Below are 23597 nucleotides of genomic sequence, written 5' to 3'. Positions count from 1 at the left end.
TGTCGAGAGGGAGATAAACTCTGCCATTATAGAATCCAGAAGTGGCTTATAAAGATAATTCATTCTGTAGGGGTCAAGACTGATTCTGAAATTTATCTGCAGGCCTAAACTTTGGAATAGTGAAGTTGTTGTTTGAACTGCACCTCCTGATATGACCGACCCTTGAGGAGCCTTCCATCAAGGTAGGGAAAGACAACAGAGGTAGGCAGCACCATGCTTTTTCAGAATACCCTTGGGGTGGATGACAGGCCGAAGAGTAGGGCCCAGTACTGGTAATGACTGTGACTGAACGTGGGATTCATCTGTCTCGCAAAAGTAGTAGGCATTTTTTAGATCAAAGGTCACAAATCCGTCTCCTAATTCCAGGGACAGAATTACAGCTGCTAGGGACACCATCTTGAATTTCAGAAGTCTGACATGCTAGTTCAATTGTCTGAGATCTGGTATCAGTCTCCAAGCCTTGTTTTTCTTGTGTATCAGAAAATATTTTGAATAGAACCCCTTTTCCCTGTGTTGAAGTGAGATTGGCTCCATGGCTCCTAGATTTAGGAGTGATGACACCTCCTGTGTCAGCAACTGTTTGTGAAAGGAGACCCTGAAAAGGGACAGGGAAGGGGGTTAAAGGGAGGAACTGAGGTAAACTGGGTAGTGTAATCCGAAGTAATGGCTTCCAATACCCATTTGTCCGATTTTATAGACTCGCATGCTTGAGGAAATAGAGAGAGAGGCAGTGTCCAAATTGAGGAACTGGAGTTGTGTTGTGCAGATGATAAAACCTGGTCATTGGTTGGTCCGGACTCTCACCCAAACAATCAAAACTGGCCTTTGGACGGCACGGAAGGCTGGGATGAAGCAGTTGAGGTATCTGAAGGCTTTTTCTTTGAAAACCATGACTTCTTAGCTGGTAGTTTAGGTGTCCTCTGGAAGGCTGAAAATAGAGCAGGGCGGGACCTTTGAGCTAACTGAGACCTGCTAAACTTCCTTAATTTGCAGGTGTGTATATCCCAAAGACTTAAGTATTGCCCTAGAGTCCTTTAGGGTATGAAGCAAATGATCCATGGAATCTGCAAAAAGCTTCTGGCAATCGAAAGGTTAATCTTCCACAATCAATTTTCCTTCATGCAGAAAACTGAACAACTGAAGCCAGGAAGGTCACCTCATCATTAATGTAGTGGAAATAGACCTGGCTGCCGTCTCTGCCACTTCGTGTGAAGACCACAGTGAAGTTTTTCCCAAAAGCTGACTCTCCTTTGTTATGGAGCTGAGCTGTTCTTGATGTTCCTGTGGTAAAAGATAAATAAAAGGTCTCCTCGGGCTAAGAATGGGGAGAAGGGATGCACTGTATCGGGGAATCAGGTCTTCCATGTTCCCTGAGGGACTGAGGTGAGATTGCTGAAAACTGCCAGTGATACATTGCCCATGGCTCCCAGGAAGGCCAATGAGGGAGACCATAAGGCATAGGGAGAAGAATTTAATGCTGGTCATCCCAAAAGTTGGAGAGCAGTAGTCTGGTGTCCTGCCTCTGCACAGGGAGTAATGTCTCCTTGAATAAATTGGAGATTCTTGAAGTGAAAGCTCTGAGTTTGAGTCAGAATGCTCTTCAACCTTGTATCAGAGGTGACAACCACTCCTCATGGATAGTCAAAGATGGAAAAGAGGTAAGTCTCCCAGAAACATGAGCAGTTGGTGAACCAGCCAACCTCATTACTGAGAGGTATCCAGAGGTTACAAGGAGCAGAGACTCAGGCTTATTCGGTACCAAAATGTTTTTCAGGTACTGGAATTCCTGTGGTACTGGCACAACAGAACTCAGTATCAGCACCGATGGTGTTGCAGAGGTCATCATGCGAGGCACTGACAACAATATCAAAGGAGTTGAGGATTCCACTGAAGCTGGTCTCCTGGCAGTGGAAGTCTTTGGTACCAATCTCTTTACCGCTGAGGTATGGGACTTAGCTGAAGTCTTAACGTGCTTCATGGTACCTGAAGTACTCGGACTCTCACTAGCATTCCTCTGAGGGCCTGAGGTCTCTGGTGACTGGATCTACATTGATGAGGAACTCTCTGTTTTGCTCCTCTTATCTCCTTTCTTAAGCTTGGAGTGCAAAGCTCTCAGTATTGGCAGTGTGATTATCAGCACCTCTGTCAAGAAGAGGGTTGGAGATCAGAGTTTTAATTCCATGTTCCCCTTGGAAGTTCTGTGACAGTGACAATGGAGCACTGACAGATGTGGAGGGTCCCTGGACAAGGAGGTGCTCAGTGCCCCGACCCAAAGCTGTTTTTAAGGATTGCTCCATCATTAATTGTCTCTACTTAATTTCCCTGTTTTTGCAGGATTTTCCCTCAAAAGAAAGCATATTTTACACTTGCTGGGAACATGAGAGTCTCCCAAGCAACGAATGCAGTGGGAGTGCCTGTCACAAACAGGGATTGCTTCTCAACAACAGGAGCACCTTTCAAATACCAGGGAGCCTGGCATCCGCAACGGAAGAAGAGAAGAAGAAGAAAAACACAGAAGACGACGACAACGACGAAGAAGAGAATAAATGTTCCAAGTATAAGATACTAAACCTACAACTAATAAGAACTACTTATAAAGCATAAACACTAATAAAAGGGGAAAATAGGCATACAGCAAACAGGCGCATGCTATACCTCAGTCTCTGATGGAAGGTGGCTGACAAGGAACTGAGGGCGGTTTGCCCGTGCAGACCTATATAGCCCCGGTACAGGACAAGAGGATGTGTAGGGCACATATGCAAGCAGAACAGGCACTGCAAGCAAAAATCTCGCATCAAAGGTGCAGGGGCACATGCACACAAAGTGAAACGTACACAAGAACACTACTCAAAAGAATAACCTCTGCTTGAAATTAGTTTAATAGTTCTTCACACATGTACCCCATTAAGCAACTCCAGCCAAATAAACAATAGTCTTCAATTCTGCCATACTAGGGCCTAATCCTGTTAACCTTTACTCATGTTAGTAATCCTTCAAAAATAAACTTTGCATTGACTTTATTTTCCTAAACATTGCAATGGAAACATTTCTATTAGGTTGTGTTTTCATATTTAATCGTATTTATTATATTATTCACTACCTGGAAAGATACCAGAACAAATTATTAAACTATCGATGTGTAAGCACCCAGAAGATAACAGGGTTGCAAGGAATAGTCAGCCTGGTTTTCTCAAGAAGAAATCATGCCAAACCAACCTAATTTCCTTGTTTGATAGGCTACTGGCCCAATGGATAAGGAGGACACAGCAGACGATTTTTTTTATTTTAGTAAGGCTTTTGACACAGTCTCACATGACATTCTCAAACAAACTACGGACGTGGTGTAGATGGAATTATTAAAAGGTGAGAGTACGATTGGTTAAAAGACTACACCCAAAAGTATAGGACTGTCAAATTAGCGGGACATATCTAGTGGGGTCCACAGAGGTCTGTCTTGGGTCCAGTACTAGTCAATATTTTTATTAATGTCTTGGATAATGGAGCAGAGAGTATGCTTATAAAACTTGCTGATGACGCCAATGTAGCACTTCGAAGGACAGGATTAGAATTCAAAACAAGCATGATACAATGAAGAACTGGTCTCCAATCCACAAGATGAAATTGAATCAAGACATGTGCAAAGTAATTCACTTAGGAAGTAAATATCAAATGCATAACTACAAAATGAGGAATAACTGGCCAGGTGGTAGTACAGAAGAAAAGGATCTGGGGGCTGTAGGGGATCGCAAATTAAATATGAGTCAACAATGCGATACAGTTGCAGAAAAGACTAATACCATCCTGGAGTGCATTAACAAGAGTGTAGTGTTAGACATGGGAGGTAACTGTCCCGCTCTACTTGGCACTGGTGAGGCCTCAGATGGAGTACTGACCACTTCTGGGCACCACATTTCAAGAAAAAGGGGGAGGGGAGAATGGAGAACGTTTATAGAAGAGCTACCAAAAATAATAAAAAGGTTTTAAAAAACGGACCTATGAGGAAAGGTTAAAATAATTAGATATGTTTAGTCTTGAAAAAAAGACAACTGAGTGGGGACCTGATAACAGTTTTCAAGTATGTGCTGGTATGAAAAGAGGACAGTGATCAATTATTCTCCATGTCCACTGAAGGAAGGACAAGAAGTAATGACCCTAATCTGCAGCAAGGGTCATTTAGATTGGATATTTGGACAAACTTTCTAACTCTAAGGATAGTTAAACACCAGAATAGGCTTCCAAGGGAGACTGTGGAATCTCCATCATTGCAGGTTTAAGAACAGGTTGAACAACCACCTGACAGGAATGGTGTAGGTTTAGTTGGTCATGAGTCAGTGCAGGGGGCTGCACTTGATGATCTCTCAAGGCCCCTTCCAGACCCATATTTCTGTGATTACAGTAGTGCTTAAGAATGGTGCAAGGCACTGTACAAACACAACAGCAGACAGTCTCTGCTCCATAGAGCTTAAAATCTAAACAGATAAGACAGATGCAGAGTAGGGTTTTATAAAAACTTTTTCTACACTTATACTTTGTGACTGTTTATACCTCATTGTGCTCCTTTAAAACAGAGCTTGTTCAAATCTCTTTCAAAACTTACCTCAGATTTATCTATATTTCCTATATATTGACTCTCCACCCCTGCAGGAACTGCTTAAACAAAGTGCCCTAAAAATGACAGTTCACATTTATTTTTTTTTAAATAGGAATATGTGCAGCGGTATGTAAATTCTGAAGAAAAAAAAATCTTACTTTTCATCTTTTAAAATCTGTATAAAATGTTCTCTCTCAGTTGATAAACTCTTAATATAGTAATCTTGAGAAAACCATTTTGCTCACTACCACAATATAAAAACTACTGCTGATTTCACTGATGGTGAAGTTAGTTAAATGTCAGCACTGGGAAATGTTTAATGCCATACTAAATAAATACCTTTTTCATTATTTAGAATTACTTTATTATGTACAGTCTTTGGATAGCAAATATTTATAAGAAATGGCAACTCACAGTTGACACTCATCTCCTTTAATTCCTTTGGTAGTACAGAAACACTTTCCTGTATTTGTATTACAGATAGAGGCATGACCATTACACTTGCAAGCTGTAAAGGAGATAAAGTAGGTTTTGAGTAAAACAGTATGGACAGATTTGTTTACAGTGATTAAAACATTTAGGCAGAGAACTGAGATGTGTTAAAGGTTAACTACAAACCAAAAATGTACTTATGCCCATTTGCTTGTTTATGATGCTTAAAGACCTCAATATCAGATTTTTGGTTTGTTTTATGTTTTTTGGGGGTGGGGTTAACATTAAAAGTATCACCATATACAGAAATCACTGGGTGAAGTTCTCTGGTCTTTGTTATGCAAGAAGTCAGACTAGGTGATCAAAATGGTCCCTTCTGGCCTTAAAATAAATAAATAAATATATGAATCCTCAACTGCCCCATTTCTGCTGGATGACACTTTGAAGAACTGGTGTACTAATGTGATGATATCACAAGGGAATGAAAATTCAAAAAGGGAGGAACTGGTCTATATTTACAATACCAAAAAACAATACTAATACCTATTTTACTCAAACTCCTGACAAACATTTTGGAGAAAAGCTCTGTGTGAACAATTCAACACTTCTACCTCTTCTTTGGGGAGCTGAAGGTTTCTCCAGGAAAAACGAAGACTTGATATTCCTAGTATTTCCAATGTTAAACAAGCAGAAAAAACTCTGACATCTTTATTCATAAAGGAGTAATAAAAGTACAATAAATTTTTTCTTTGCAGTTAATTTAATATAATTCAAAGGTTCATAGATTCCAAGGCTAGAAAGGAACATTGTGATCATCTAGTTTGACCTCCTATATAACACAGGCCAGAGAACTTCCCCAAAAATAATTCTTAGGGCATATCTTTCAGAGAAACGTCCTGATAGAGAATCCATCCTGGCCCCTTGTAGGTTGTTCCATTGCTTAATTACCCTCCCTGTTAAAAATGTATTCCTTATTTCCAGTCTGAATTGTTTAGCTTTAACTTTCACCCGCTGGCTCATGTTATATCTTTCTCTGCTAGACTGAAGAGTCCATTAGTAAATATTTGTTCCCCATGTAGATACTTACAGATTGTAATCAAGTCGCCCCTTTACCTTCTCTTTGTTAAAATAAACAGATTAAATTCCTTGAGTCGATCGCTATAAAGTATGTTTTCTTTAATCATTCTCACAGTTCTTCATTGAACTCTCTCCAATTTATCAACATCCTTCTGGATGCTAGATGAAAATTAGATGACAGGCTATCAAAGTTCCTTTCATATGGTGCCTAGATTCCTTTTGTGAGCTGTCCAACCAAAGGACTGAAAGGCAGGCTCATGCCCTGTATCTTCACAAGGAATGTGTGTGAAAGGGGAACATACATGGCTTCTGAAGAAGTACTGAACTAGACACTTAGAGGAGTATAAAAGCAGATTCTTCAGCCTCCTGCTGTAAATTATTTTACCTTATCAGGGAGGATTGATTTAAATTAGATCAATTTACATCACTGATTTTAATCATGATTTAAATAAGCAAGCAGAAAACCTTGATTTAAATCACTGATTTGAATTGCCTTTTGCATTCGTACTTTTTAGTTATTTTTCAAAGGTTGATTCTCTTTAACTCAATAAAACAAGCTTAAATGTGCTGGATACGTTCGAAAAAAATATCGAAGTTTACCAAAACATATTTTGTATTTAAAACTAACTGATTTATTAAACCAAAGAAGCATTATCTGTAATCAGTAAACTGAACTGATTATTTCTGGTCACCCTGTCCTTCAAGATTTCAGAAGCAGATCTCCTCCTCACATCTATCCATAGTTTGAAAGAAGATAAAAAAAAAAAAACTTACCTGCTTTTTCAACTCCCAATTGGTTTCTTAACTTTGAATGAACTAGTTATTAAACTGAACTAGTTGAATAAACTGAAAAGAAAATGTTCTCTCTGCACCTGAACAAAAGGGTACTGCTGTCCAACACTGATTTAACACTTCAGCAAACTGGTTTCAGGTACTTAGCCAGTGACTTCCACCAGTAGAGCAGTCTGATTTTCTTTAAAACTTGGCAGAAAACATGTACTGCTTATTATTTCTTGTATTTAATTTAAATGATAGAGTATAATACATTTTGGCCTTAACATAGGACGACGATGCCAATTTCCATTTTTTTCATAGTTTTTTTTTTTTAATTCCTGCATTTAATTTAAATTGGAAAATCCAATTTGATTTAAAAACATGCATTTTATTTATTTTAAATAGTCAATTTTTATCCACTGAGGACCTCATAAAAGCCAAAACAACTTATGGACTATAGATTAGCACTCCCATAGAGCAGAGTTCTTCAGGCTTTTTCCTCAGTGCAGACTGCAAAATACAGAGGATTATCTCAGGGACCACCTCCATTCTTATTCACTGACATGAGGGCAAACTCCCTCCTCATTCATCACTGCATAACATCTCAGTGGCAGCTACTGCACCCTTTGCATGGAAAAGGATTTATGTAGTTTAGCTGTCTTTCAGTGCAATTTAGCAACTCACAGGGGCAAGTGCAGCACCCTATCACCAACCAGCTGCCTGTGGACCGCCAGCAAGTGTTCCAGGCAGCACCCTTTTAGAATCATCACCAGAGAGGAAATGTATCTGATCTCAGGGCTAACAGTGCCTTCTCTTTTCTTCCAAATAGTATTTTTATCTAGCACTAATATTTCTTCATGTGAAAGTTCCATCGGACAATTCAGAAATACCGGATAAACTAGAGAAAGCTCCCTGACTGCTATTTTTGTGTTTCGATTGGTTATACTTTCTGCCCTTTGTTATTAATGCTCTGTTCTACACAGGACAACACTATTTTTAAAAAGCAGCTGCTGAAGCGGGAATTAGCTAGCATCTGGTTATTGTCTTTCTGATATTGCAAATGGCAAGGGGCCAATAAGAAAAGGGGAAAGAACTCTCTTTCGACCAAGTGGCCATAGCTTTATTAAACCTTAAAAACAGCAGCATCCTAAAGTAACCTATCTTGGCAAGAAGGAAAAAGGGGAAGACTTCAGCTACCCCCACTTTTTGCTGTCACCTTCTCACACTTTTTGTCACTCAAATTCCAAGTATGCCAACATTTTTAGGGTCAAAAAGCCTACATTATTCTGAAGCCTACAACTATTCCAAGACCTGATCACAGTTCTATGTAGACCAATGCACAAGTCAGCCACCAAGTCGTATACAAGAGTTCAATTCACAGGAAAGAAGGATTTTTTCCAACTTCCATCCTTGAGAAAGTTGGAAACACCAACCCTGCCATCCTTCTGACATTAATTTTATCCCATTTCAGGGGGAATCTAACCCATGCTATGCCATACTACCAGAACCAACTGACTAAAGTTGCAATCCTGTAAATCAAAGGTATGTTAATCATACCATACAAACACAATCACCACCAATAGCTGGTGAACACACAACTGCTTCCAAGTATTCATGCTCCCCCAAAGGCTGTGACTGAAACACAGGGTGCAACAAACTGACCAATACAGACAGAACAAAGAGGAATTAATACCCAAATAATCTCAGAGGAGAAAAAAGGAGGCAGTGTAAAGGGTTAAGATAACAGAAGACTGCTCCTAGTACATACCAGCCAATCCAGTGCCTGTAACAAACTCTAGGAATTCACCAGTTGCAGCCTTTCCAACAAAAAACAGCTACAACTGGCTAGCAATTGCTCTGGCACCATGGGATGTAGCCATGCCTCCCTGGTCTCCATCTATAATCCAGGCTAGCCCTCATTGGTCGAACTGTTTTGTTCACCTTCACAGTAGATATTGAAAGAATGAGGGTAAACTAAAAACTTGGCCAAATATCTTACAGTAACTTTTTTCTTCTGACATTACCTACTAGCTTTATTAGCTATGGATTAAATGTTAATTGCCATCCTATTAATACTTAGCATGGTTTCCAGCATTTTCCATACCTTTGAATAGAATTTGGTTTGGGATTTTATAAGGATACTAAGAGAGAAAGACATTCCAGCATATGAACGGATTTGAGCATTTAACTCCCTTCGGTCCATTGAAAATCTCTGCTTCAGTGCTTTCCACCTTTGACAGACTTTCATTAGCCAAGTCCCTAGTGGAGGTCATTGAGTCTCTGGCTCTTCTCATTTTATGTGTTATAGAAAACTCTGCTTGGGGGAGGTTCTCTGGAGGTATGGACGGGTGGGAGGATGCTAACCACAGACTGTGACAGGAAGCCTTCCCCTCTGTGCCTCTTTAAACTATTATTCCTTATTCCTTAGGCTATAGATCATGGCTTTCAGCAGCGGAATAATCAGAGTGTACAGCACGGAACTAGCTTTGTCCTGCTGATCAGAATACCTTGGCCCAGGCCACAGGTACACCAAGATGTACAGGAAAGAGATCAGCAAGGACCTGACACTGACGATGCAGGCCAAGGCCAGGACAACCATCTCATTGTCCCGGGTCTCAGCTCAGAAGAACTTCACCAATGGCACGATGTTGCAGGAGAAATGGTTGACGTAGTTGGCGCCACAGAAGCAAAAGAGTCATACAACACGTGAGCAACAACATAAACTGTTTCTGTATCATGCTCAGATAAATAGGCTGGACCCGTCCTGACCCCTCAAAAAGTAACTTATTCTATGTCACATTCTGTGTCACAGGGACACACTGTAATCCACCAGTTAGAACTGAATGCTGGGAGTAAAAATTCATGCCTTCTATTGCCAGCTCACTCTCCAATTCATTGCATAGCTTGGGCCACTCATAACTCTGTACCTCAAGGCACCCTATGTAAAGTCAGTTTAAAAATACCAGCAATAATAATTCACATAGATATTACATGGTTTAATGTTGTATTAAGTATATAACATCATGCCTACCATATTCATTTCCCAGTACTGCCAATACCTGTTTATCAAAAATACCAATTTTGGCTAACAGTATCTTATATTTTTATAAAGCTTTTCTTTCTTAAGGACCCCCAAAGAATCTTTCAATTTTAAATGTAATTCCAATGGGGTTTCACTTATTCCACCACTGAAACTGCAGTGAAATATGGCAACGTTTTAACAATGCACAGCAGTCTGACAAAAAGAAAAGGAGGACTTGTCGCATCTTAGAGATTAACCAATTTATTTCAGCATAAGCTTTCGTGAGCTACGGATGCATTCGATGAAGTGAGCTGTAGCTCACGAAAGCTTATGCTCAAATAAATTGGTTAGTCTCTAAGGTGCCACAAGTCCTCCTTTTCTTTTTGCGAATACAGACTAACACGGCTGCTACCACCACCATCCCACCACCAACCTCAGCCTGGTCCAGTCCACACAAGAGATCCACTTCCAGGACACTACAGTGCTAATAAACAATGGCCACATAAACACCATCCTATACCGGAAACCTACTGACCGCTATTCCTACCTGCATGCCTCCAGCTTTCACCCTGACCACACCACACGATCCATCGTCTACAGCCAAGCTCTGCGATACAACCGCATTTGCTCCAACCCCTCAGACAGAGACAAACACCTACAAGATCTCTGTCAAGCTTTCTTACAACTACAATACCCACCTGCAGAAGTAAAGAAACAGATTGATAGAGCCAGAAGAGTTCCCAGAAGTTACCTACTACAGGACAGGCCTAACAAAGAAAATAACAGAACGCCACTAGCCGTCACCTTCAGCCCCCAACTAAAACCCCTCCAACGCATTATTAAGGATCTACAACCTATCCTAAAGGATGACCCAACACTCTCACAAGTCTTGGGAGACAGGCCAGTCCTTGCCTACAGACAGCCCCGCAACCTGAAGCAAATACTCACCAACAACCACATACCACACAACAGAACCACTAACCCAGGAACTTATCCTTACAACAAAGCCCGTTGCCAATTGTGCCCACATATCTATTCAGGGGACACCATCACAGGGCCTAATAACATCAGCCACACTATCAGAGGCTCGTTCACCTGCACATCCACCAATGTGATATATGCCATCATGTGCCAGCAATGCCCCTCTGCCATGTACATTGGTCAAACTGGACAGTCTCTACGTAAAAGAATAAATGGACACAAATCAGATGTCAAGAATTATAACATTCATAAACCAGTCGGAGAACACTTCAATCTCTCTGGTCACGCAATCACAGACATGAAGGTCGCTATCTTAAAACAAAAAAACTTCAAATCCAGACTCCAGCGAGAAACTGCTGAATTGGAATTCATTTGCAAATTGGATACTATTAATTTAGGCTTAAATAGAGACTGGGAGTGGCTAAGTCATTATGCAAGGTAGCCTGTTTCCTCTTGTTTTTTCCTACCCCCGCCCCCCCCAGATGTTCTGGTTTAACTTGGATTTAAACTTGGAGAGTGGTCAGTTTGGATGAGCTATTACCAGCAGGAGAGTGAGTTTGTGTGTGTATGGGGGTGGGGGGGGAATGTGAGAAAACCTGGATTTATGCAGGAAATAGCCCGACTTGATTATGTAAAGAGTTGTCACTTTGGATGGGCTAGCACCAGCAGGAGAGTGAATTTGTGGGGGGGGGTGGAGGGGGAGAAAACCTGGATTTGTGCTGGAAATGGCCCACCTGATGATCACTTTAGATAAGCTATTACCAGCAGGACAGTGGGGTGGGAGGAGGTATTGTTTCATATTCTCTGTGTGTATATAAAGTCTGCTGCAGTTTCCACGGTATACATCTGATGAAGTGAGCTGTAGCTCACGAAAGCTCATGCTCAAATAAATTGGTTAGTCTCTAAGGTGCCACAAGTCCTCCTTTTCTTTTTGCGAATACAGACTAACACGGCTGTTACTCTGAAACTCTGAAAGCAGTCTGACAGTGAGCAAAGAATACAGTGTCTAACTAAAACAAAAGGAAGAACTTCGATATTGTACGGTAAAGGGAAAATTCCAGCTTGATTTGCTACCAAAACACTGGGATTAATACTACTCCTTTTAAAAAAAAGGACCATGGACTTTCTACATTATCCGCAATGGGTCATAGGCTTTAGAGATGGAAGGGATCATTATGATAATCGAATAAGATGTCCTGAATACACAGGTCACGAAGTTTCATCAAGTGATTTCTGTATTGTGCCCAAAACTTTGGCTAAACTAGAGCATCTCTTTTAGTAGGACATCTAATCTCACACATGAGACATACTGCTTGAGTTACCTTAAATCAAGCGGTATGTCTCATGTGTAAGAAGATATTTCCAGCAACAGACTTCCCCTCAGCAAAACTAACGACAGTCAGGAAGTCTGTACAAGCTTAATTTGGCCCTCTTGGGCCTATTTGTTATGCTAAGTTTTTTTTAAAATTACATACTCCCATGCTATTTTTGTCTCCACAGAATTCCCATCTCATTCAGCACACAGCATGAGTTCTACCCCTCATTCTGCCACAGGCTTATGTGATGTTTGACAAGACTCTCTCAGAATGCATATGCACAGGAGGATTGAATTAATGTTGCACAGACAGCCTTCATCCTGGCATTTCCTAGTTTTTGAGAGCTTGGCTTTGCAACCTTAATGTTCTTTTAGTGTAGTTTGGGTATGTAATAAATTAAATACATTAGCTGATATACACTAAGAGGGATCTGATTTGCACTCAGATACTATGGTGATAAGCTGCAGTATAAAACCCCCAAGATTTGATTATACTACAGTTTTAAGACTTCACTTACACTGGCATGTTCCTCCATTAGTAGGATCTCCATAGTAGCCAGATATACAAGTCTCACAGTGTTTGCCAGTTGTCAGGTTCTCACACTTTTCACAGATGCTTTCATTTACACATTTACTGTGCCCATTGCACTGGCAGGCTGAGGAAACAAAGAGATACTTGGTAGTTGTGCTCAAATGTAGTGTATCATAGAGTGTTTGAAGAATCTGATCTGCATTTTGGGTTAGCAGTTTAATCACTTTACGAATGGAACTACCTCATGCAAGTTCTGAATTGCAAAGAGACCCTGGTTCTCATGCTATGGGCCGTGACATCTGAGATCATCACGAAGATAACTGTTCAAATATAAAATGTTAGAGAGGTATAAAATAAATTGATTACCAAAGTATACAACAGAAATACTCCTCTGACTGGACTGGAATTAACAATAGGGAGAGGTTCATGGGGTTGGAGGGAGGCAGGCAGTCCACACAATTCTGGGATCTTCACTGGATAATTCAACATAAATGTGCTGCATAAGAAACTGGGCCTTGCTAATAGTCAACTGAATATTTTATTTAGAAAACCAGAACTGCATTTCTTCTTATTTTCATTCATTCTTCCTGTTTAAATATACTCAAAAGTGATTAATATAAAGACTAAAATGCTGTAGTCTGACTGTGGACTCCTTCCTTTTCAAAATCAAATTTACATTCTTTGTGCATATTTCACTTTTTTTCTCTTCATTTAGTAACAGGAAATTAAGTTCTGCAATCATTTAAGCATTTGGTCTTTCACCTGGAGTCTAAGGCTATGTCTACACTACACAGCTTTTAGCAGGGGTGAAAGTGGGCTGGTACGGTTCAGCGTACCAGTAAGGAGCCGGTACCAGCCCATACCAGCCGATGTTAAAGCACTGTTGCTGCCCCTTTTGCCTCCCGCTGTCGGCGGCCCTGCCGGTAGGGACTGCACCAGTAGGGCCACCAACGGCCAGGTGGGAGGGGGTGGCAAAAGGGGCAGCAACGTTAAATGCTGCCATGGCAAAGAACCCTCCTTAGGTTGGCGGCCCTACTGGTAGGATCCCAACACAGGGGGCGGGGGTAAGGGCAGCTTCCCCGGGCTCAGCAATTTAAAAGGCCCCAGGGCTCCCGGCTGCCACCGCCGCAGCAGCAGCCAGAGCCCCGGGCCCTTTTAAATCGCCGCCGGAGCCCAAGACGGCATGGGCCAGGCAGCACAGATGGGCTGGCTGGGGGAGGCTGACCCCCGCAGCTCCGCCCCTTCCACCCAAGGCCCTGCCCCTTCCGGGGGCCTGGAGCCAGGCCCCTGTACCAGTAAGAGTTTATTACTACTTTCAGCCCGGCTGTGTCACCACAGCTGTGCCGCTAAAAGTCACCGAGTGTAGCCGCTGTTTGTCTGCTCTCCTGCCGACAAAAAACCTCTCGTCCCAACGAGCGGCATTCACACTGGCACTTGCTGTGGCTAAACTTTTGTCTTGGGTGGAGGGGGAGGGTTTAACACCTCTGAAAGACGAAAGTTTTGTCGTTCAATTGCCAGTGTAGACATAGTCTAAGTTTTATGACCTCTGAAGTGTTTCAATTATTAAAAATAACTTCTGCTCAGTTACCTGGACACTGGATAAAGGACCAGTTGTATTTGTTCTCTGCTGGACACATGCTGACGTTAAGGATGGGTTCCAGGTAGTATTTTCCTGTTGTTGGTGGAGATGGCATCTTTACTGGACCTCTGTAGGAGCCTTCCATGCATTTCCCCTTTCCTGTGTTACTAGGGTCCGTACACCAACCACAGCCAGGCTGTTCCAAACAATGACTACATGTGCAGTAGCCAGAACAGTTTGCAGCTTTGAAAATAAATGTCAAATGGTAAAATAAACCACTGGATACCTCACAATACAAGACAATATTTGAAATAAGAATCTTCATATGCCTTTTACTGATCTTGAGACTGATCCTTACAAGTTGGAATCAACATTTATTCTAATACATTTATAAACAGATGTATTTTCATGAATTTCTATTAGTGTACTTAATCCGACAATCTCAAAACTTGCTTTTAAACTTTATTACAAACTAAACAAAACAAACAAAAAACAGCCTGTTATCCAAATTGGTGAAGTAAGGCACAGAGTCTAAATCATTTAACCAGTTACAGAGAAAGCCAATAAACAGCAGAAAAACACCCAGTCCCTTTCTAAAAATTAAACAGTGCACACTAAAATGTTGCTGAATGTTTTCAATTAACTATGTGAAGTATAACTGTCTTATTTACAATAAAATATTAGAAACATGAAATACACGGTCTCCAAATGAAGGAAAGAAACAGTTTTAATTTGATTAACCAATGACCTGTTTCAAATCTTTACTGAGATGTACCCCACTTTATTTATACATGCACCATATACAGCTTATATTACATGCTTCTATATCAAATATAAACCTAAATTAGAAAGAAGGGGTTATCAAGGTAATTTGTCCTCAGGCTACTGTCTCCACAGAACCACTTGGTAGAAATGGAGTGCAGCACCATGCAGACGCAAAACATTCTAAAGCAAACTCAACAATTAGGGGGCATATGAAGATCCCTCAAGCCCAGCATCCTGCTGAGCTAGGGTGTAAATTCCACACACCCGTTAGCTATTCCTCAGTTCCTTGTAATAAGTGGGACTGTTTCCGTGATGACATAGAATTTGTCTTATTTGCAGGAGCAACCTCAATGTTGTGCTATTCTGCTTCAATACACAGTTTCATTCAATCACAGATTTGATCTTGAACAAATGAAGGAAGATTTTCTGTACTCAGAGAGGAGTATAATGTCTTTCTATCTTAACTATTGAATTCTTGGCAGTGTTTGCATTTTGACTTTAGAGGCAGAACAATATGCTTCTATTACTTTGCTCCATTCAATCACATCTCCTATCACTTCCTTCAACTTCAAGCATGTGGAGTAAAATACCAGCTATCTGTTTATGAATTAATAATTCAAAACTAACCATTGTACAGTGTTTATAAGCAATTTTCATATTCACTGAAGAGAGAATGAAAAGAAACAACCTATTGGATAAAATACTGTAGAATGAAAAATAAGATGCTAGTCAGCTTCGTCCAGAACTGTATCACCGGATTTCTTGACCAGCTTCCAGCAGTTTCTAAATCCTAGCAAACTCAGCCTCCTAATTTCCCCCTCAAATATTTAATGATAATTCATTTCCCCCAACTACACCATTCTCTATTACCAATGACTTTACCTAGACCCCCATTCCCACGAGGCTCCTACAAAATTCTATAACCTCTTTATGGTTTCAAAATACACAAAACGAGAACCTTGATGTTCTCCTCACTGCTGTTTAACTTTTAGAATAGCTCTCCTTTTAAATAACAGATCAAATTAGAAATGAATACTTCTGACTTAGCAAAAATATTTTACATATGTTTTGCTAATTTAAACATTTCAGAATGACAAGTTGAAAAACTGAAAAAATTCTGAAAAAAAATACTGGATATGTTTTCTTCCTGAAAAAACTGAGTTTTCATAACCCCATTTGAGAGCTTACATTATTTGCTGTTTAGGTTAGAGCCATACTTTAGGGCACAATCCTGCTCAACACCTTCCATGAAACATAGCATGTTCAAGGATTAGTCCTTACATTTGTAAAGCTCATCCAATCAGGGATCTGTGATTTTTCTAACACTGTGTAACTGCTTATGATTTTGTCACATGAAATTTGTTAGCAATTTATCTAAGCCAAGCTTTCTTAGACCGTCTTTCCAGGTACAGAGGAAATTACTCACGTGGACAACTGCTCATGGTGTACCACTCCATACACTGGCCATAGGGGAAAGAGGCCACGTAAGCATTTGAGTCCACGCACTGTTTCATGTTACTGCACCACATGCATTCAGAGCTGCCACTCGTGCATTCTCCACACGCCGTCCTCAAGGCACAGGGCGTGCGACATTGCTTGGCACTGTGGTTAGCTGGGCATTAAGAAACAACACTCAATGAAATGAGAAAATAGATTACACAATATTCTATTTTATGGTAGTAAATTACAGGCCCTTGCTCATTTGCACAATTAAAAAAAAATAGTGGTGAATAGCTCTTTGTCAACTAGCCAAACTGGGAAGTTCAGTGTGACAAATATACTAGAGCTGGGTGAATACTGGATTTTTTTTTTGGTTTGCTGGCAGTTCTGAAAAATTGAAGACAGCTTCGTTTCAGGTTGAACCAAAATAAAATATTTTCAAAATTTATGATGAATCAAGAAGTCAAAAAAAACTGAGTTGGGTTGAAACAAAACATTTAGTTTTAACCTAACTTGAAATTTTTTTGTTCCAATTTCAGGTATTTTCATAAATGCAAAAAAGAACTAGATTCACAAAATGTAGGGCAGGGGGAAGACGACTTCTATTGTAATTGCAAAAAGAAAAGGAGTACTTGTGGCACCTTAGAGACTAACCAATTTCTCTAAGGTGCCACAAGTACTCCTTTTCTTTTTGCGAATACAGACTAACACGGCTGTTACTCTGAAACCTTCTACTGTAATCGTTACACTAGTGGTTAATATACTTTCCTGGGTTCAATTCCCCCTTCTGCTTGATGTGGAGAAATTATCTTGAATTTGGGTCTCCTCCACTGCAGGACAGGGTCCTGGCTACGGGATATTCTAGTATGGTGCTCTCTCAGGCCACGTCTACACTACCAGCTATATTGGCACCCCTAAGTCTATGGGAGAGCACTCTCCCATCGACTTTGTACTTCATCTCCCTGAGAGGCAGAAGCTATGTCGAGGGGAGACTGTCTCCTGTCAACACAGCACAGTGTGGACACCGCTGTAAATCGATCTAAGCTACATCGACTTCAGTTACATAACGGAACTAGCATAACTTAGATCGACTTACGTCATTAGTGTAGACCAGGTCTCAGTCTCCCCCGTTGAACCTGTTCTACTTTGTATAAATAATTAAATAGTCTCAGAAACAGGGACTTAAACTCTGGTTTCTCACACTTTAGGCAAAAACCCTAACCACCAGTCAATATACCGGTAGTCATTCTCACTCTCTTTCCCTGACTCAGAACCTATTCATTGTCTTTATGAATGACTACAAATTGCCACTATGCATTTTGTGAATGAACTCCATTGCTTTTGTCAAAATGCCCAAAGCTGAAACAAACTTTTTGAGTCTGGTCAAAACAAAATGGCACTGCCAAAATGTTTTGATATTTTTGGTTTGGTCAAAAAACTATGTGATTAACTCGTGCCCAGTTTGTGAATAGTTTCGGGTTGGCCGAAACTGCATTTTTCAGTGATCAGTTTATTTGCCAAAAAATAATTAGCCCAACTGTACTACTAATTGAAAAATCTCTCAAAATTTAGTTTGAGTATTTCATTCAGTTGTTGCTGAACTGAGTCATTTCATCTGTAACGTGGCCATGATGAGAAACTTTACAATATAAGATCCACGCAGTAGGAAATATATCAGTTACAACAAATTCATTTTTCAGTCATTATGAATTATCTTCAGTACAAATACAGAGTAAAACTGAAAGGAAACAACTTGAATGTTATTGCTATTTATATCTTTATAGTGCTGCATATACGTTATCCATATAGTCCTCTTCACACTTTTGTGAAGATAATTGTGTCAGCATTTTACATGTGGAAGAGAGGGATAAAGGTTAAGTAACTTGACCAATGCTACAGATCAAATCAGTATTAGAACCAGAATTCTAACTCAAGAATTTTTGGCTCCTAGTCTGGTGCTTAATCCTTTAGATGACAATTTAGACGAACCATTCTCCGATCAAAAGGGACAGACACAGACCAAGTTAAGTTTTAAACTAGTTATAGACTAGGTTAAAATGTTGTGAGAAAGTTTCTGCAAACATCTTCATCTCTAACTTTATCCTGTACTAGCGCAGAGCAGGACTTACATTGGTGTGGCTAATTTAGATATGTAATCAGCCAGCCTTTCTAAAATATTAAAAAGAAGGCTCTAATTGTTATTCAGAATAACTATCTAAAATGGAGAGTTAATAGACCCAGCCGTTTTAAAGATATGCAGTTCCAAAAATGATAGAGGGCTTTTCCAAAAGCAAATAACCTCATTTTTCAAAACTCTCATATTTCCAAAGTGTTTTGCTCAATTAACTTTAAACTTCAAAAAAAATTATCCTCTGGCTAGACAATATGTACAAAAAAAATTCAGGGAGAGAATAGTTTTTATTTTTTAGTAAGAAGATTGTTCCATACCATAATTAACCTGAATGTCACATACAAATATACAGTTGGGAGAAAGTTTTAAAGCTAATTATTGCTGAACAGTCTCACTGTACTTCTGCTGGTTTTTTAAATACCTGATTTTTGTACAGAATAACTAAAAAAAAAAACTATTGTTCAAACTGGTCTGTTTGGTTACTGAATGATGCAAACATTCAAAATTTAATTGGGGGGAATCTTATTTGTATTACTTAGACAGTAAAATACTTCTCAACTAGTTTCCCACAAAAACAGAAAATTTTTTATCAGTCGCATATTTACCAGGCCTTTCACAGATACTGCCATTAACTTGGTTGATACATGTTGCGGCCTTCAATCCCTGCTGATAAGGCTCAGCTAAATATCCACAAAATCCAGCATCACTTGGTTCCCCAGGCAGCCACTGGAGCAAGGTGTTTGTAAATGGAGACATGTCTTCCCAGCACCAGTACGACACATTGATCTTCCGCAGCCCTACCCATGGGGTCAAAGTTTTGGGCTAGAGATAAAATAAATGTTCGATTGAATGAACACCACAATTTTATCACTTCACATAGTTAAGAAGCAGGACTTTAAAAACAAACAAATAAACAAACAAAAAACTAACGTCATGCAATGTGTATGAACCACTCTACCAGATTTGGAGGTGCAAACATTAATTAAGGGCATATTGTTTTCTCAGTCCCACTGGACTTACAGAGCACATCAACTGGAGAATTAACATCCTTCAGGCATGTGCCTTATTCATCTAATTTAAAACACACTCCCTCCCATCTCCCAAACCACTCCACACATAGTGTTTAAATAGCTGAAAAAAGGTAAGCACTAGAGAGGAGGAAGAACATTTAAATATATCAAACCTGAACAATTCTGAAATTAACAAGAAGAGTTGGCCTTAGATGCTCATGAGTGTATTGTAAAAGGTTAGAAATGGAAATAGCAGTTTTCTGGGGTGATAGTTATACAGAACGCAACGGCAACTTAAAGAAAACGGCTACAAATAGTTTATCTTAGCAATGAAAACAGTTACTATCATTGGGAGCACTCACAAAGTAATCTGCCTACTTCAAAACATTTTATCTTTGCTTAACTTAAACCTGCAACACTTACTGAAGCAATGTGGGTACCCAGCACCTCTGAAAAAATCAGGCCACATTTTTTCAGAGGAACTACAAATGAACAGACAAGCTGCAATCACTCAGTTCTTAATCAGTGAGCACTCTCCCTCAGAAGGTCATTATCAGAGTGAAAGCAGCACATCAGTGAAAGGCAGAGTTCAAATACCAGATAGAGTGTGGCTTTCTACCAAAGCTATTTTTAGAAATTACAAAACTTGCTAAAACAATAAAACATACAAATATAAACTAAAACCAAAAGATTCCTTAAAAATCTGCATAGTTTTTCTAAAACCTTCACCATTTCCAACTCTCTAAGCAATAAAGTAACCAGAGGTAAGTGAACGACATCCTTTCTAAAAAAAGTTCAAATGTTAGAGAGCTTATGGGAATGGCCATCAAGTTCATCAAGTTATACAGCACTCATCACCATGGTATCTAAAAGCCTTGATTTTGAAAACCATGTACTTTTACAATATTCTGCGTATCTCCCCCTTGCTTCACAAATGATTTTTTTAATGTGTAATCTTGTATAGAAAATACCTAATATAGGATTGATAAAAATGGACCACCCTAGTGTCTTATAACTGTTGAACGGTTTCATTTTAAGATCACAGAGCAAGCAAAAGTAGGAAGAATGAAAAATGTTCTTGTTTCAATTTAACAATTCAATTTTTCTTTAGACATTTGTATTCTACATATAAAGTATGTTTCTGCTCTGAAAAGTAACAACATAATAGCTGTTCCATGTTTATTACCTCATTTCTTTCGGTTTACCATTTTTTCAGTTTACCAATAAAAAGTTAATGTCACTGACTGCTTGCCCTGCGCAGTCTTGGCTCTGAGAGCTTAAATAAGTTCTTCTTCTGTATCATCAATAAAAATGGTTCTGCAGACCAAATTAGGACCTGTTACATCTGTGCACCACCACGACAACCTTAGCAACACTTATGCAACCTGCCACCCATGTCTTTGTACAAGTGTCACTGATTAGAAAAAAAAGTCAATTCTATTGATGTGCAAGTAGTAATAGATTCTAAATCATTTTATTAGTTGTGTTGGCTCTGTAATGATAACAGGGGAAAATGTTGGTCACTAGAGCAGATCTAACTGAATATTTCACATGGGTCTGTTGAGTATCAAACCACTTTTCAGAACAGAACAACAATTTAAGTGCTTTACATGAAGTATATATGGTGCCCTGTAACAGGGTACTGGCTAGGAGGTCCTGAGCCAGGCCCCTGTTAGCTCAGCTCCAGTTAAGTAGTATTAATTGGGGCTGGCTGAGTATGCCTCGCCTAATTGCTAGAAGGGAAGCACCTGAGGGCCTCATTAGCCAGGGGGCTATACAGGGCTGGCAGGAAAGAAGTAAGGGGGTGGATGAAAGGGAGGAACCAAAGGCTGGGCATCCCTGCTGGCTGGAGAAGCTAGCTGTCCCCCCAGGTTGCTACTATGCAGCGGTCTGTAAATAGAAGGTGATAGGAGCTGACACTGTAAAAGGCACTGGTGATTGCACTCAAAAGAGGTCTCTGGCTGATTTGTTGCAAAAGCAAGAGAATGCCTTGCTACACGCCCCAGTGGAACCTTTATTTACAGCCCAGGGTACGGTTCACATGAGAATTACTCACCTTCATGTTGCAGTCATGTATCCCAAATCAGAAGTGTGTGTGTGATTTTATTATGCAGTGATATCCTTGAGGCACCCTGAATGTTTATATTTATGTTAGACATTTACATTCTCTACTATTTCACTGCAAAGCTGCCATGGAATACGTGGAATCTCAAAAGAAAATCAGCCCCCTGAGTTAAGAGGCATATTTTGATTTTGGTACAAAACACACAGTACCACAGTAAGTACTCTTCCATATTCAGCGCTCTGATACTCAAATGATGTTCAAGAACCACACTCACCGAAGACTGCATTCTCTGCAGCTCCTTTAGAACAAATTCCACCTTCTTCTGGGTTGTGAGAGATGCCAATAGAGCATTGTGAGTTCTGCATGCCAATTTAGCATTGTCATAGCTCTCTTTTGTACGAGTGATTTTCAAACACGAGTTGCCAACCAAATGCCAGTTTGCTCCGCAGATATTTTCTATGAAAAAGTGAAAGCAATTCATGATACACAACACCTTTCTCCCCCAGGTCAAAACACATCACTTGGAGATGGTGAATGTCCTCCACAAGGGGCCCTCAGCATTGGAGCCTATTCCTTTAATCCAAAAGAGCTTGGTTCACCAACCTTCCTGCCATGCTAAAAGGCACATCTATTAACCAAGGCTTTTGGAGAAGGAGTAGCTTTGATGGGAACAGATCTTTTGGCAGGAGTGGAGTTTTGTTTGGGGTATGCAGGTTAGCTACTAGTTTTAGTTGGATATTTGTCTCTAATTTACGTCAAATGTACCTTTTTAATATTTTTGTCAACTGAAATAAATTAAATATTCAACTACTAAATTCTAGTAGAAGAGATATGCCCTTGCCCTCGGAAACAATCAAAACAAGAGGTAGGGTGCAGTACTGCCAATCCCAAGAATTAAATTTTGAGTTAGACTCACTCCCCCCAACCCCATCATGAAACTGGCTTTAAAACGATTAAATAAAAAATTAATACATTTTGGGTTTTTTAACTGCTTTCAGTTCTTTGAATTTTTAGGGTGCATTCAGGTCACGTTTTAAAGTCTCTCTCTATAACCAAATGGGCTAGAAACTTATTTTTTGTTAAATGAAAGCTTTTGCTTGTCACATGACTCCAAGTGGTTAGGACTAAAGAAAAGTGTCAAACAGAGAAAAACATTAAATTATGAAATCTGGCAATTTTGGAGGTGGGAGGGAAGAAACATTTCTCTTTCAGATTTTTTGAAAAATAAAGTATTAATTCAAGGCAGTATACTCGTTACCCTACTTCATCCAGTTATAGAAATATTCAGGACACAGAAGTACTAGGAAAAATAATAGAATATAGTATTTTATAACATCCTCTTGATTCCCAAATGAATAATACAGTACCAATCTTACATTATACAACAGATGATGGGAAAGCACACGTTTTTTGATAATTAAATTAGTCTTGATTACAACTGGGTCTTAGTGGGATATAAAATCTTTTGAAACAATTACATAAATAAAGAAATAGACAAAAGTGGGACAAAAGCAGATCTGAAATATTTTGCTTGGAGCTTAAGTACAACCTCTTCATCCACTATATTACTACTGCTAGGGCTGTCAATCACAGTTAATGCATGTGATTAATGCAAAACAAATTAACTAGATTAAAAAACTGTCACAATTGTAGTTTTAATCGCACTGTTAATCATAAAATACAAATTTAAATTTATTATAAATATTTTGGATGTTTTTCTACATTTTTCAAAAATACTGATTTCAATTACAACACAGAATACATAGTGTACAGTGCTCACTTTAAATTATTTTTATTACAAATATTTGCACTGTAAAAAAGATAAACAAAAACCTCATACAAGTCCATTCAGTCCTACTGCTTGTTCAGCCAATTGCTAAGAG

The 23597-nt window shown here is 39.5% G+C and overlaps 1 protein-coding gene across 1 annotated transcript in view; it reads right to left on the bottom strand.

Moving 5' to 3' along the window:
* ATRN (attractin) overlaps positions 1-23597 on the bottom strand; it is a 273056-nt gene that overhangs the window by 118089 nt on the left and 131370 nt on the right. The window contains exons 15-20 of the mRNA XM_048846395.2: positions 21989-22170; positions 19245-19461; positions 16495-16680; positions 14313-14546; positions 12711-12848; positions 5006-5099 (exon numbers count right to left, since the gene is read on the bottom strand). Coding sequence (XP_048702352.2) covers positions 5006-5099; positions 12711-12848; positions 14313-14546; positions 16495-16680; positions 19245-19461; positions 21989-22170 — 1051 coding nt within the window. The remainder of the gene's footprint in view (positions 1-5005; positions 5100-12710; positions 12849-14312; positions 14547-16494; positions 16681-19244; positions 19462-21988; positions 22171-23597) is intronic.

Source organism: Caretta caretta, chromosome 4 (assembly GCF_965140235.1).
Source record: "Caretta caretta isolate rCarCar2 chromosome 4, rCarCar1.hap1, whole genome shotgun sequence".
NCBI lineage: Eukaryota > Metazoa > Chordata > Testudines > Cheloniidae > Caretta > Caretta caretta.
This window is presented reverse-complemented; position numbering and strand designations above follow the sequence as displayed.